Genomic DNA, 14913 nt, shown 5'->3' on the forward strand with positions numbered 1-14913 from the left:
ACACACACACACACACACACACACACACACACACACACACACACACACACACACACACGTACACACGTATACACGTACACACGCACGAAGGTGAAAGGCAAAGCATCATCTGAATCACGAGTGGCGCAGGCGGACGAGAGAGTACGCCTCGTATCGCACGACACGCCACAACGCAGGCTCAACAACGCCATGAGCGTTGCACACACATGCACATGCACATTTGCGGTTCACACGTGGTCGGCCAACGCACCCACAATCCGCCATGTCCTCGTGCTCTCTCTACATGCACAGAAATCCACTCTGATGACTCTCTGACACACTCTCTTGTTAGCTCACCCGCTCCTCTCCCTCCCTCCCTCCCTCACACACACACATGTATACACACACTTCTTTTCTTTCGCGTGCGCGGTCGTCTACTCTGCTTGTGCTTGTTGCTGCTGCTGCTGTTGCTGCTGATCTGGAGGGAGGCCGACGACGTCCTGTGGGGGCTTCGGCTCACCTTCCTCTTTTGCACACTTGAGCAGGAATGTGCCAAGCCACTCAACCGGGTTGGGTGGTCTGGCCAGCGTGTTCGCAAATGTGTGTGTGCGTGTGTTTGCGCGGGCGCGCGGGCGTGTGTGTGTGTGTGCATTGTGGGGGTAAGGAAGGGTGGATTGAGAGTGCCAACGCGCTTTGGAGATGGCAGCAGGCGTGATGCGTTGGTTTGCAGGAATGCAGGTGCATGCGCAGCGCAGACAGAAATGCAGACATACAGACAAATCTGCGGGCACATGAACGAAACAGACGTGGATTCAGAAGCATCTGCACACACACACACACACACACACACACACACACACACACACACACACACACACACACACCTTTCTTGTGCAAGGGCAGCGAGGCCCTCGAGAAGTACGGGGACGACGGTTTGGTCGAGGTAGTCACGGGTCGGGTATTGTGGAGTGAACTGCATCTGCGCATCGTTGGCGTGTTGTCGCAGAGCCGCCTGAAACAGCAGAAGGGAAAAAAAGAAGGAGGGGGGGGGGAAAGCGACATGGCAGCGTGAGTGTAAGGAGAAGAGGTACAGGGTGGAAGCAAATCACGGGTAAATGACGGGCAAATCGTACAGCCATCAACCAGCACACACACACGCACACACACACATACACATACACATACACACACATACACACACACGCAAGCATACATGGAAGTCGTACCGCAGGTTCCTCTGGAAGTGGCGCCTGCACCTTTGTGTCTTCCTCTGCTGCAACAGCAGGCTGTTCCTCCTTCTCCGACACGACACATATGATGTCGGTGAGTCGTGTGGAAACCATGTACAACAAACAAGCGACACACAGACACACACACACACAGACACACACACAATCATACATACATACACACACACACACACAATCACACATACATACAGACACACACACAATCACACAATCACACAATCACACACAGACAAAGACAGACACACCTCTGGCTTTGTGTCCATGGCCGACATGGCCGACGTTCTGCTGTGTGTTGTTTGGTGTGTGCTTTGCCGCCCCTCGTCGCTTGTCGCTAACTTCCCTGTGGTTTCTGCTGACTCAGCAATTTATCACAGTCAATTGCCTCAACCCATCAAATCACACCACACCACACGCAGCCACAAGCAAGCAAGCCAGCGACCACCTCCCTTCCTTGTGCAAGCGAGCAAGCCAGCCAGCAGCCTTTTGCTTGCTTCGCGTTGCTGTTGGACGGTGTGAAAGACACGAGGTTCTTTCCACCGAGCGAGCTGGCAAGCCTACAAGACCGCCATCCACCCACCCACCCACACACACACACACATACTGGTTCACCGCCGTGTACAATTCACCGGCAAAACGCAGTTGGGGCAACAGCAACCACCCAACAACAACAACAACAACGACAACAACGACAACGCAGACGATAGCGGGCAACTGCGGGTGATTGAGTGCGGCTGAGCGTGGGTTCGCGCGCGCGTGTGTGTTGGTTGAGGGGAGAGACAGAGAGGACATGAAGAAGGTGCGGTTTGAGTTTGACGTCGATGCGCCGTGGCCACTGGCGCTTCTTGCTTATGATCGCAAGTCATGGGGCATCCCCAACCCGGCCATCAAGGAGGTGCTCAAGTGTGACTTCTCTGACTGGGATGTCAACCCACAGCTCCAGCAGACTTCCTTTAAGTACGTTATCGTGTGTGTGTGTGTGTGTGCGTTTGTGTGCATGTGTATGTGTGCTCTTGTTTGTGCGTGTGTATGTGTGCTCTTGTGTGTGTGTGTGTGTGCTTGTGTATGTATACGTTTGTGCGCGCGTGTGCGTCCTTGGGTAGCACTCACCCACTGACGTCCTCACTTACTCACTCACGCTCACACACCCTCCAATGCTGCTGTCATAATTGCCGCAGACGGCGTGTTCAATTCCGTATGCCATTTCCTGGGTGGTTCATGAAGCTCCTCACCAACGACAGGGTACGTGGCCAGTCAACATATCCGACTGCGCGTGCACATCCTTCCGCCACTTACCTTCCCACGTTGCATCTTCACCCATAGTTATCGCTCATGGTTGCCTGCTGATGTTTGTTCTCCTTCACTCGGTTGGTTTGGGGTACAATATAGGAGGCGTTCTTGGAGTTTGACACACTGATTGACCGGAAGAACCAGCATGCGGTGGTGCACGGCGTCAACTTGACCATGCGCCATGTCATTGAGGTAAATCAACGGTCATCTTCATGTGCGCACGCGTCATCAGAGCACGTTGAGCATGCACATGTGTTCTCAACACACCTCACAACACGCTGCACAACGCACACACTCACTCACACACACTCTCACACACACACACACTGTTTCTCACTCACATGTTTTCATACACACACACACACACACACAAATGTACACTGCAGATGACGGAGGACATGGAGATCTTTGCGGACCCCGACGACCCGCGCAAGACGAAGATGGTGTATGTGATGACATACCAGCTCAAGTTCAGCTCGTGGGTCTCCACGCGCCTGGAAAACCTCATCAACTCCCACTACGGCAAGGCCCTCAAGCGCGGGCGCACCCTCGACCACAAATTCATTCAGCAGGTGCGGTTGTATGTGTTTGTGTACTTGTGTGTTTGCATGTGTGGCGCACGCTTGCATCTCTGAGTGAGACAGCAGCAGCTGTGTGTGTTGCTTTTGTTTGACGATGACACATGACATCTCACCACATGCTTGCGTGCGCTGTGTGTCTGCTACAGTTCAAACGAAAGCACTCTCTCAATGCCATTCCCCTGACGCGCTCCGAGCAGAGCGGTGAGCCGTTGTGCGCGCGCGTGTGTTGTGTTTGATGTGCTGTGTCGTCTGTGCTGTGTGTGCGTGTGTGCTGTCTGTGCTGTATGTGTGCGGGTGTGTTTGTGCGTCGCATTGCTTTCCTGGTTTTTGCTACTAGTTGTCTCTTACACCCCCCCCCCACACGCATGCATGCATGCAGCAATGGAGATCTACAAGGCGCGGCTGGACACGGTACTGCCTGAGCGGGCGAGCATTGCCAGTTTCGAAGCCGAGGACATTGACAGCGGCACGGGAAACTCCAAGACAACCGGAGACGAGACGCCGCTCGCTGACGGCGCCAGCAGTGATGGCGGTGCAGCTGAGGATGGGGATGAAGCTGCCAAGCGAAGCACCGGTGTCAACAGCGAGCATGCACAAACGCGTCGCCCGCACGCACTTCCACTCTCTGCCTCAAACGACGAGCTCGGTGGTGACAGTGGCGGTGATGATCACGGTGCTTCAGCTGACAGCGCCGACGTGCAGGGTGATGAAGATGAGGATGACATCTTTGTGGACGCAAGGCAGGGCGATGACGGTGACTACGGCAAGACCGACAGTGCGGCGGAGTGGAGTGACGCGCCAGCCTCATCCGCACACCAACAGCGGCGCCAGCAGCAAGTGGAGGCGGCAGCGAGTAGCTATGGGCGACTCGAGAACAAGCGCGCACACGCTGGCACTCGCGTTGGTGACGACGACGAGGGTGCATGGCCGTTTCCGATTGCCTTTGACACGCTACTTGTGGATCCAGAACACAGTGTGCCTCGCACCCACGTGTAGCTAGCCAACAACCCCTTCTCTCCCTTTTCCCCTCTGTGTATATGTATGCGTGTGTGCGCGCGCTTGTGAAAGCGTGACACACACACCTCACACACACACCTCACACACACACCTCACACGCACACCTCACACGCACACCTCACACGCACACCTCACACACACCTCACACACACCTCACACACACCTCACACACACCTCACACACACCTCACACACACCTCACACACCCCTCACACCCTCACATGCACACACACACATGCACACTCACACCCATACGTCCACACTCTCTGCCTCTTCGTCTTCAAACCACGGCCTTCACGGCCCAACTGCTGTGTTATATTCTTGTGCTGTGTTCCAGATTACGAATTCCTCTTTCTTCTGCTTTCTCTTTCTTCTGCTTCATCTCCTTCCCCGTGTTTTGTCGCTTTCTTCCCTTCAGGCTGTGCGTTACACGCTGCTATTGCGCACGCATTAGGTTTAGCATCTCTGATTTGTTCCTTTGGTGTGGCTTCCTTCCCTCGGCTTGTCTCACTACTTCTCCGCCTTCCCTCTGTGCATATATACATTCGTCTTCCTTCCTTCCTTCCTTCCTTCACATTCGATTGAAACTAGGTCCCATTCCGTCTGCGTGTCTGTGTTGCTGTCTGTGCAGTGATGTGAAGCAGCACGCCATCACAATACACCAAGTCTCCATCTGCTGTGAGTTTAATGTAAGAACATCACATCACATAAAATCGATTCATGTCACATCACAACATCGACACCCCACAAGAAGCAAGTCAACCGCAACCACACCCACAACAACACCCACAGTGCTCCAGAATGCCCACCTTTATGAATACCTTCCACTGAATTTCGGCAATGGTCCTTCCAATTTGGAGAAAGAGACGATGATGTCGTGCGCTCGGTGGCTTGTTGTAGTGGTGGTGGCAGTTGTGGTGGCTGCTGCTGTCGTGGCCAGCAGTGACAGCCACAGACACGATCAGCACAGTGGGACGGGCAAACGATTACAGATTGGGGTGAAGCATAGAAGTGAGGACTGCCATCTGAAATCAGGAACCGGAGACACGCTCGCCGTCCACTACACGGTGCGTCTTGCTGCGTTTGTTTGTGTTGTTCGTGTTGTTTGTTTGGGTGTGTGAGCGGTGTTTGCTTTCTTGTTTGTCTACCTGCTTGATTGCTTGTTTGTTTGGCTGCTTACTTGCTTGCTTGCTTGTTTGTGTCTTGTAGTCTGTTGTTGCTGCGGTGCGTGAATGCGCCAGTGACAACAAGCCAGGTGCCCACTTCTGCATGGCTTCTTGGCAAGCCACCCACTCTGACATTCGGTGACATCATCGTCCGCTTTCGTGTGCCTGATGCTGTTGTTTCAGGGATACCTGGCGGACACTGGCGACACGTTTGACAGCAGCTTGCCGCGTGGCGATCCGCTTGTGTTCACGCTGGGGGATAATCAAGTCATCCAAGGCTGGGAACAAGGCTTGCTCAAGTCAGGGCCGTGCTGGCGTGTGTGTGTGTCTGGTGTGTGTGTGTGTGCTTGTACTTGAGAGCACACACACACACTCTCACAGTGTGGCGTATGCAAACGGATTCACCGTTTCCATGCACGACAACCACTATTGCTCACACATGAACGGCTGCATCTTGCCTATGCTGTCATGTAGCATGTGCATCGGAGAAGTGCGATCTCTCGCTGTCCCGTGGACTCTCGGTGAGTATTCATTTTCACAGCTTGTGTTGTGTGTGTGTGTGTGTGTGTGTGTGTGTGTGTGTGTGTGTGTGCGTGCGCATGTTTGACGTGCGTGCTGACCTCTTGTTCGCACCACGCTGCGCGCTGGTGCTCTGGTGCTGGCCTTCATAGCCTGCGTACAAGCTGCACATGTATTGTGATTTCACCCTCGCGCTCAGACGCCCATTCCAACCCCGGTTCTTCCTCACCACTGATTGCCCTGGCCACCTCTTCTCACACAAACTGTTGTCATCACTGTTGTCATCACTGTTGTCATCACTGTTGTCCTCACATCAACACACACACACACACATATCAACACATATTTGCATGTTCGCTGGACGTCAGCGTATGGAGACTATGGAGCACCGCCCGCCATCCCTCCCCGTGCAAATCTTCGCTTTGAAGTGGAGCTCCTGCACATCGACAAGCGGCACACCGACAGCCATCACAGCACTGCAAGCAGCAAAAGCGAACTCTGACCTGAGTGGAGCAGAGTAAGCAAGAGCAAGCACAACAAGCAGAGCAGAGTCATCACAACAAACAAGCAAGAGCAAGCACAGCCGCCACTGAACACCACCAGCCAGCGCGCCGTTGCGTTTTATGCTGTCGTTACCTGTCCTATTTGAATGCGCACTGGATGTCTGTGATTTGTGTGCGAAACATACTTGTTATCACCTATACACCGTAGTAATCTTCCTTTTTTTTTTTCGTGTGGTGGGTTTGTTGGTGGCGGAAAGAGAGAACACGCGTGTGTGTCTGCTGGTGCGAGCGTGCTGAGAGTGTGTGAGGGAGGGAGAGAGATAGTAAGAGATGGGGTATGGCAAGCCACTGGCGTGAGCTGGAGTGCATGGCAAGGAGTGAACGCATGGATGGCAGAGTGAGCACTGCTTGATTCGCTCATCTCTCTTGCTTCTTCTTGGATCGCCATCGCATCGCTCATCCTTCCTTTTTGCATCCTCAACACACACACACACACATAACAGCTGCTGCTTTTTTTGACGCTCTTCTTTGCCAAGGCACACGCGCACGACAGGCCTTCAAGCGTAACAACTGCGACAAGCACTCTTGCACACACACACACACACACATACACAACCGCGTGCGCTCACAATGGCGGAGCACGATCTCACGCGCCAGCTCTGTGGCTTCCTCGACAACCACATGACGCTTGCCCTCATCCAGAATGCCCTCGACAAGGTGTGTGTGTGTGTATGCGTGCGAGTGAGTCGGTGTGCGTGCGTGTGTGTGTATGCGTGTGTATGTGTGTCTGTGTCTGTGTGTGAGCGTAAAACCCCGAGGGAAATGTGTCCGTAAGCTCAGCCTCACCGCCTTTCTCCTTCGTGCTGCTTGGCTCTCGCAGGAGATTTACAAGCGCGAGCAGCTGATCACGTCCAAGCTGAAGGTGCTCGAGTCGGCCCACTTCTTTGATGCCATGAAGGAGGTGTACCACGACGTCAAGGCCACCGTGCCAAAAGGTGTCGTTCGCACACAACGTCATCCCCCCTGTTGTCTCCCTTCGATGTCTGCGTGCGTGTGTGTCTCTGTGTGTGTCTGTGTGTTTGTCTATGTGTGTGTGGCGTTCAAGTCACATCAGCAAAGGGGAAGCCTACCCGCGTATGTGCTTGTGTGTGTGTGTGTGTGTGAGTGTGATTCACGCGTGTGGCTATTGCGTGCTTTGATGTTCGGTGAGCGCAGAGGTGCTTGAGAAGGAGGAGGCGTTTAACAACCACGTCGACAGCCTGAGTGAGGAGCTCAGCAAGGTGTACGACGTCTTCTCCAAGCAGGAGGTCATCGACGCCATCTCAGCCTCATACTCAAACCCAGACCCGTAGGTTGCTCTGTGTGTGTTTGCATGTGTGTGTGTTTGCATGTGTTTGTGTTTGCATGTGTTTGCGAGTGTGAGCGAATATTTTGCGCGCGCTCTCTCTCTCTCTCTCGTGCCTCCCATCTATCCCCGCTCTTCTTCTCCGTCTGCGCCTTTCTCTCCTCTGTGTGTGTGTGCATCAGCGCTTGTCCATGGGCCGCAGCAAGCACGCATTGGTCCACTGTCAACGCTCACATGAATGCCCTCCACTCTTGCCTCAAACATACAGCGCCAAGTTGACAGAGAAGCTCAAGGAGCACGGCGTAAGTGACACATTCTCGCCACAGCCCCATCACGTCTTGTTCACATGTGCTCGCACCGACCTCTTGTCGCTTGGACACTGTTCGTGTTACACAGTTGCTTCCCCACCACTCACGAACTCGCTCTCTGGCTCATGGACTCACGGGCTCATATCCGCCCATGTTTCTTTGCTGCCTGTGGTGTTGATGTGATGTAGTTCGAGCCGAAGATGCTTGACACAATGTTCAAGGCGGCCCGCGCCTACTACGACCTCGAGCAATACGCTACGGTGAGCACCACCAACAACAACCCATGCCACCCCCTCCCCTTTCCATCTGTTTATTTTGCACACAGCAGAGTTTTGGCTAACTCTGCGTAATGGTGTGGTTGCGGCGATATACTTCCTTGTCCTTCTCACTCACTCACTCACTCAGGCACTCACTCACTCATGCTCATTTGCTCACTCTCATTCACCCCCTCCTCCTAATCGACCTGTAGGCCGGCACGATGCTGTACAACTACCGCCCGCTGACGAGCGACCCGTCCAAGCGCCTGAGCGCGCTGTGGGGTCGTCTTGCCGTCGAGATTATGTCCGAGAAGTTTGAGGAGGCAACTGAGGTCCTTGGCGTCCTCCAGAGCAACATCAAGGGTGAGCTATACCAGGTTAACACGCGCATGCGTGTCCGGGTTGTGTGTGTTGCTCGTGTGGTTTGTGCGCGCCAACGTCATTGCGATATGCAGTCGCTGACGCCTGCTGCCCTTCGCGCGCACACACACATGCGCTGCTTTGCCTCTCCCTCGCTCTCTGTTTGCGGTGATTGCAGAGACGAGCCTGGAGCCCCTGAAGAAGCTGCAGCAGCGCGCCTGGCTCATGCACTGGTCCCTCTTCATCTTCTTCTTCGGCGACAACGGAGAGGTGTCGTTATTTCCTCCTCACTCGCATGTGATTCTCGTTGGGCATGTCGTGGTGTGGTCGTTGTATCCGTTGTCGCGTTATGTGTGTGCGTGTGCAACACGTTGTTGCTTTGTATCTTGTTCCTCAACACACTGCAGATATCAATCTGGTGTACACTTGTGTGGTTTTGTTTAATTGTCTTCACCTGCCGCTCACCCATGGTCGTTGCCCTCCTCCATCTGTGGTTTTTTGCCTCTCGACAACACACACACACACACACACACACACAAACTTTCTCTGTCTCTCTCTGTGTGTCTCTCCCCCCTCCTTATGTGTGTCTCTCTCTTCCCCCTCACCAACATCTTGTCGTTGTGTGCAGTCGATTCGCATCTCGCACCTCCTTGAGAAGTTCCTCCCCAAGTCTGGCGAGCGCGACCAGGAGAAGAACGAGTTTATCGGCGCCATCCAGACCATGTGCCCGCACCTGCTGCGCTACTTTGCCGTCGTTGCCGTCATCACCTGCCCGAAGCGCCCAGACTCGCGCGACGCCATCCGCGACATTGTGCGCATGATCCGCCACAAGACGGCCAAGTTCTCCGACCCCATCACCCAGCTCCTCGAGTGCATCTACATCGACTTTGACTTTGACAAGGCCCTCGAGCTCCTCAGCGCCTGCGAGAAGGTGCGCCCTGCTTTGTCTGCTGCTGTCGTAGTATGTGTTTGAACGTGGGTGGTTGCGAACGTGGGTGGTTGCGAACTGTCGTCAAGCGTGCTGGCGCCGTTGTTGGTCGAGCACGCCCATGCTCTTCCTGTTCATTGCACAGCGGTGCGTCTGCATTCAACACACACAGAGGCAGCACGGAGTTTCCTCGTGCCCAGCTTAACACACACACACACACAATACTAATGCCTCTTTCGTTGTGCTGCTTCAGGTGCTTGACTTGGACTTCTTCCTCACGACGTACCGCACAGACTTTGTCGAGTCGGCCTCGAAACTCATCTTTGAGGTCTACTGCAAGATCCACAGCAGCATCAGCATCCAGTAAGTCGCAGCAGCAGCAGCAGCAGTAACAGCAGCCTTGCTCCCTATGCAGCGCGGGCCTGTGGTCTCCCTTGTATGTCAATGTGTGTGTGTGTCTGAAAGTTTGTGTGTGTGTGTTTTTTTTTTTTAACTTTTATTTTATTTGTGCTTGATACTCACTGTTGCGAAACACGTGCTGTCTTGCCATGCCCGTCTTTCTCCCCGACCCCTTCTTGTGTGCAGGTTTGTCGCTGAGCGCCTGAGCAAGACAGCGAGCGAGGCGGAAAAGTGGATTGTGGACTTGATTCAGTCGGCCGATCTCAGCGCCCGCATCGAGCAAGCAGAGGTGCGTGCTCTCGGCCATCACACGGCTGCGGTGCCTCCATATGCACAAACCCGTGTTGTGGGGTGTTGTGGGGGGGGGGGGGTGCTGTTCGGTGTGTGCATGCGCGAGCGTTCAACTTACACACACACACACACACACACACACACACACACACACACACAATGGACTTCTGACTTGTTTGTTGACCGTCTTCTTATGTCTTGGCTTTGATGTGTATGGGTTGCAGGGTTATGTGAAGATGCTTCACGAGCCACAGAGCACATACGACCAAGTTCTCGACTCCACCCGCAGCATTCCTCTCAGAACGTACGCTTTGCTCGCTCTCTCGTCATGGCATGTTGATTTGAACAACTGCATTCACGCAACGAAGCTACATATTCATCCACAGACGCAGACAGACAGTCAGACAGACACGCCCTGCCGTCTTGTCTCAACGTTGCTGTGCAACCCATCATGTCAAATCTCACACGTCAACTGCCGTGCATTGCATTGCATTGTGTTCACGCTGTCAGGCGCGCGTTGCTCGACAACTTCCACCGCCGCGGTACACGCAAGCCTCACAACAAGAAGAAGCAGGACAAGTGAACTGGACCGCCTGTTGACGTGTCGCTTGTACACACGTACGCTCTCGACCCGTGTAAGGACAGGGCCCATGTATTTCTCCGTCCCCCAACCAACCCCCCCCCCCCCTTCCTCCGTTTCCACTGCCCAAAGTGACCTACGACCACTGCCAACCACCACTCTTTTTACCGGACCTCTCCCCCAACAATTGTCGATCCTTGCCCTCCCCATCCACCACATGCATATGATTACTCCCTGCAGCTAGTATCGTGCACCCCACCTCTCCCTGTCTCCGATTGATGTGTGTTTACGTGTGTGGCTGCTTTTGCAGTCCGATGACGACGACGATGATGATGCTGATGATGATGATTGTGTAATTGGTGTTAGGAGGCGTGCCGTGAACTGGTGCATTGGCCCGTGGTTATTGTCCCTCTCCCCCCTTGTCATCGTTGTGTGTGTGTGCCTCTTCGTTGCCACTCGCGTGTGTTGTGTATGCCAGTGCTTGTGTTTGTGCGTCGTTGGTGGGTCGTACCCCCAAGTCGTTTATCATGTGTGTTGTGTGTGTGTGTGTGTGCGTGTTTGCGCGTGTGCGTGTTTGCGCGTGCACGCGTATGATTGTGGCTGTGCGAAGCAGAAGAATAAAGCAGAGTCGAGTTAATGTAACTGAGGCGACGAGCCGCAAGTCAGTTGGCGAGCGGAGACGTGGACAGATGGGATGTGTACACAGACAGACACACCGCACAAACAAAGCAAGAAAAGTAGCCAAGCTTGATCACTCGTAGTTGTTTGAGTCAACGCATAGAAGCGTGCGTGGTACAGCCACGCAAAGCAAGCATGTGGCTGTGGTAAGGGGTTTGAAACAAGTGTTGAATGCAAATAGCGATGGAACAAGCATAGAGGGTTGTTGTTGTGAAGTCCTTGGTATCAAACAAAAGAGAAGAAGGAGACTCGAAGCAAGACGAGTTGCCAGCGAGCTGGCTGGCTAGAAGCCTTTGGTGCTGTCCTTCCACCAACCATTCTTGTGGATTGAAGGTGTGCGAGAAGCAAGACAATGCATGTGAGAGGAGAAAAGGAAAAAGCGCGTTTGCGCGAAGGCAAGCACATCTCGGGGGAAAAAAGCAAGACCGCCAACATGTTGCAACGGAGTGCAATGTCAAACAACACACACACACACACACACACACACACACACACACACACACACACACACACACACACACACACACATATATATATATATATATATACACACACACACACACACACACACACACGAGAGCACGGTACAAAAGATTGTAGCATAGCACAGTAGCACACCTTTTGCAGAACGTGTGCGAGCTTCTTGTTCTTCGCCTTGGCGCGTTGCTTCTGGTTTCGCAGGTTGTATGGAACACTCTTTGCAGACAGGCCGGCTGACGCTCTCTGTTTCGCAAGCGGAAGGAAGCAGCAGGACAGTCCAGTGTGAGGAGTACCGATGCAATTGAGAAAAAGGGAGAGGTAGATGTGACAGCCACAAGCACAAACGCAGGTACAGACAACCGCGATGGAGAGGCATGGCACACGGAAGGGATGGAGAGAGACACCCACACCCACACAGACACACAGACACACAGACAGACACACAGACACACAGACACACAGATACACACACAGACACAGACACACACACAGACACAGACACACACACGCACAGACACACAGACACACAGACAGACAGACATACAGACACACAGACACACAGACAGACAGACAGACAGACACACACACACACACGCCTTCTGGTTTTCGCGGTGGTGGCGTTCGAGGGCCTTCTTCTTCATGCCTTGCAGCTTGGGCAGAGGCATGGGGTTTGGCTTCTTCTTCTTGCCGCCAAGATCCTCCACCAGCGCTTGCTGCAGCTTTCGTCGCCGCTTCCCTGTTGTCATTGCGATGAATTCACGCCGCAGCAGCCAACGGCAAGGTGAGGGCAAGTAGATGGGGTGAAGGAGATCAACGTAGCAGCCACAGTCGCACGAGCAAGTGCATGAGAAGAGGGACAGACAGGCAGGCAGGTAAACAGACCGACAGATGGACAAAAGTAAGCAAGAGGCAGACACATAGACACACAGACACAGACACAGGCATACACAGACACAGACATACGCACAGACAACGCGCATCAGACGCACCCCATGAGTTTGCGAGGTTAAACTTCTCAATGTCCAGCTTGGTCCGCACCATCAAGCGGCGTAACGCAGACGATGACGCGTCCACCTCCTCTGCAGGACCCTCATCCGTTTTCTTCGCCTTGTGGGCCCTGTGGCAAGTTAGGGGGTTGGAGTTCAGAGAAGGAACACAAGCTGTGAGCTGCACTGGCACACGTGGACCAGAAGCGGTGCACAGACAGAGGGGGATGCACACAGAACACAGACAGACACACACACACACACACACACACACACACACACACACACACACACAGATCGACACACACACACACACACAGCCACAGCCACACACACACACACACAGCCACACACACACACACACACACACACACACACACACACACACACACACACACACACACACACACACACACACACACACAGACACACACACAATGCAACGCAGAACCTCTTGGCAGCTTTGCTTTCTTGGATGCGCTTGTGTGGATCATCAAACGTCACCACCTCCACGTCCTTCTTCTCCTTCTTCTTCCTCCGTTCCGCCTCCTTCTCCGCCTTTGTCTTCACCGGCCAGTCCATCTTCGTTGCTGTCTGCCTTTGCTTGCGGTCAAGAAAAACACGTGGGTGGTTGTTTGTTGTGGTTTGTGCGTGCTTTCGTCTTCGTTTTGCTGGTTTGACGAAATGACAACAGTCATGTGGACCACGAGGGCACACCCATACCATGCAAGGGGGGTGGCTCAGAGAGGTGGGCGCACATGCTAAGGAAAGGGGGAACACGGCAAGGCACGGCAACTCCAAACGCAACGCAACTCAACGCAAGCAAGGCAACAAACAAAACGCAGTGAGGCAAGGAAGAGAAGCGCAAGTGAGCCGCAAAAACAGGGGAAAGGGGCGGTGGTTCATGTCAGTCGACAAGAGGTGCGCTCAGAGGTCGCTCTCGCCTGCAGCAGGACATTGTCAAGGTGTGCACGGAGGCCATGGTGAGGAGGAGGAGGAGGAGGAGGAGGAGGAGGAGGAGGAGGAGGAGGAGGAGGAGGAGGGGGGGGAGATGACAGACAAGGGCGAAACACAGCATCAAAGTACACACAGAGACATACACTCACAGACACACACGCACACAAGAGCCAAGATGCAAACAGAGCAGGTACACTTCACATACCATAAAGGGCGTTTGCAAAGGAGGAGTAGTCGAGAGCACCCTCGGGACCGTCATCATATGTGCTCATGTTGGCAATGCAGTACTCGTACAGCTCAGGCGACAGCTCACGTTGCAGATCGGCAGCAAGCACATACGGTTGGCCTGCACGGGCAGTACGTGTATGCACAACAGTGGTAAGGCTTATCGTCGTTTCAATCGGTGGAACGAAACACAAAGGCGTGATGTCCCCCTTTCACACACACACACACACACACACACACACACACACACACACACACACACACACACACACACACACTGACCGTTTGAGAGGACGCGGAAGGCCTCGAGGAGCTGGTCGGCAGACTCTGCATCTGCGCTCTCCTCGACCATAAAGGCGATAAACTCGTCAAAGGAGACCTTTCCGTCGCTGTTGGGGTCAAGGCGCGCCATGATGCGGTCCCACTCGGCATCCCCACTCTCCTCAGGCACCTGCAAGGCACCACCAAATCGGAGGTGCGGGTGTGTGTGTGTGTGTGTGTATGGGCGTGAATACAGGCGATTGAGTGAACGTGACACACGCGAAACACAGGTATCAAAGTGGGGCAGCCGTTGTCAAGAAGGAGGGTGTCAAGGACCGCAAGAAACAACTCCGTACATCCACCAGACGAGCACACACAAAACAAAATGACACAAACGTGCAATGAGCGCACGGCAAGCCCTGCCACACCTGGGAGATGTTGAATTTGCCGAGGGAGAGGAGGAAGGCGCGGAACTCCTTGTGCTCGAGGAAGCCGGAGTTGTCCTTGTCCCAGTGCTGGAACGCCTCCTTGTACTCCTTCATGTCCTCCTCCGTGAT

At 53.9% G+C, this 14913-nt stretch overlaps 6 protein-coding genes across 6 annotated transcripts; 3 read left to right on the forward strand and 3 right to left on the reverse strand.

Moving 5' to 3' along the window:
- Positions 1 to 361: 361 nt before the first annotated feature.
- PTSG_01731 (uncharacterized protein) lies at positions 362 to 1612 on the reverse strand. The gene is made up of 4 exons (XM_004997653.1): positions 1475 to 1612; positions 1206 to 1274; positions 864 to 991; positions 362 to 558 (listed from the first exon to the last, which is right to left on the reverse strand). The coding sequence occupies exons 1-4, from the start codon at positions 1499 to 1501 to the stop codon at positions 414 to 416; spliced, it is 369 nt and encodes a 122-aa protein (XP_004997710.1). The 5' UTR covers positions 1502 to 1612; the 3' UTR covers positions 362 to 413.
- A 404-nt stretch (positions 1613 to 2016) lies between these two features.
- PTSG_01732 (uncharacterized protein) lies at positions 2017 to 4093 on the forward strand (the record flags this gene model as incomplete). Its single annotated transcript, XM_004997654.1, has 6 exons — positions 2017 to 2183; positions 2405 to 2468; positions 2616 to 2708; positions 2903 to 3088; positions 3244 to 3298; positions 3477 to 4093. 6 exons carry the CDS (start codon positions 2017 to 2019, stop codon positions 4091 to 4093), a joined length of 1182 nt encoding a protein of 393 aa, XP_004997711.1.
- An 855-nt stretch (positions 4094 to 4948) lies between these two features.
- On the forward strand, positions 4949 to 6509 carry PTSG_01733 (peptidyl-prolyl cis-trans isomerase FKBP2). Its single transcript, XM_004997655.1, has 4 exons — positions 4949 to 5180; positions 5463 to 5578; positions 5754 to 5800; positions 6167 to 6509. The coding sequence occupies exons 1-4, from the start codon at positions 4983 to 4985 to the stop codon at positions 6298 to 6300; spliced, it is 495 nt and encodes a 164-aa protein (XP_004997712.1). The 5' UTR covers positions 4949 to 4982; the 3' UTR covers positions 6301 to 6509.
- An 8-nt stretch (positions 6510 to 6517) lies between these two features.
- PTSG_01734 (uncharacterized protein) lies at positions 6518 to 11402 on the forward strand. Its single transcript, XM_004997656.1, has 13 exons — positions 6518 to 6535; positions 6805 to 7018; positions 7182 to 7296; positions 7517 to 7649; positions 7915 to 7948; positions 8143 to 8214; positions 8424 to 8574; positions 8750 to 8841; positions 9200 to 9502; positions 9753 to 9862; positions 10085 to 10187; positions 10414 to 10493; positions 10700 to 11402. The coding sequence occupies exons 2-13, from the start codon at positions 6932 to 6934 to the stop codon at positions 10770 to 10772; spliced, it is 1353 nt and encodes a 450-aa protein (XP_004997713.1). The 5' UTR covers positions 6518 to 6535; positions 6805 to 6931; the 3' UTR covers positions 10773 to 11402.
- On the reverse strand, positions 11255 to 13601 carry PTSG_11777 (uncharacterized protein). The gene is made up of 5 exons (XM_004997657.1): positions 13365 to 13601; positions 12917 to 13044; positions 12524 to 12663; positions 12066 to 12170; positions 11255 to 11766 (listed from the first exon to the last, which is right to left on the reverse strand). The coding sequence occupies exons 1-5, from the start codon at positions 13493 to 13495 to the stop codon at positions 11731 to 11733; spliced, it is 540 nt and encodes a 179-aa protein (XP_004997714.1). The 5' UTR covers positions 13496 to 13601; the 3' UTR covers positions 11255 to 11730.
- PTSG_11778 (uncharacterized protein) lies at positions 13536 to 14913 on the reverse strand. Its single transcript, XM_004997658.1, has 4 exons — positions 14785 to 14913; positions 14378 to 14546; positions 14076 to 14216; positions 13536 to 13857 (listed from the first exon to the last, which is right to left on the reverse strand). Exons 1-4 carry the CDS (start codon positions 14896 to 14898, stop codon positions 13841 to 13843), a joined length of 441 nt encoding a protein of 146 aa, XP_004997715.1. The 5' UTR covers positions 14899 to 14913; the 3' UTR covers positions 13536 to 13840.

This window comes from Salpingoeca rosetta, assembly GCF_000188695.1.
Source record: "Salpingoeca rosetta unplaced genomic scaffold supercont1.3, whole genome shotgun sequence".
Lineage (NCBI taxonomy): Eukaryota > Choanoflagellata > Craspedida > Salpingoecidae > Salpingoeca > Salpingoeca rosetta.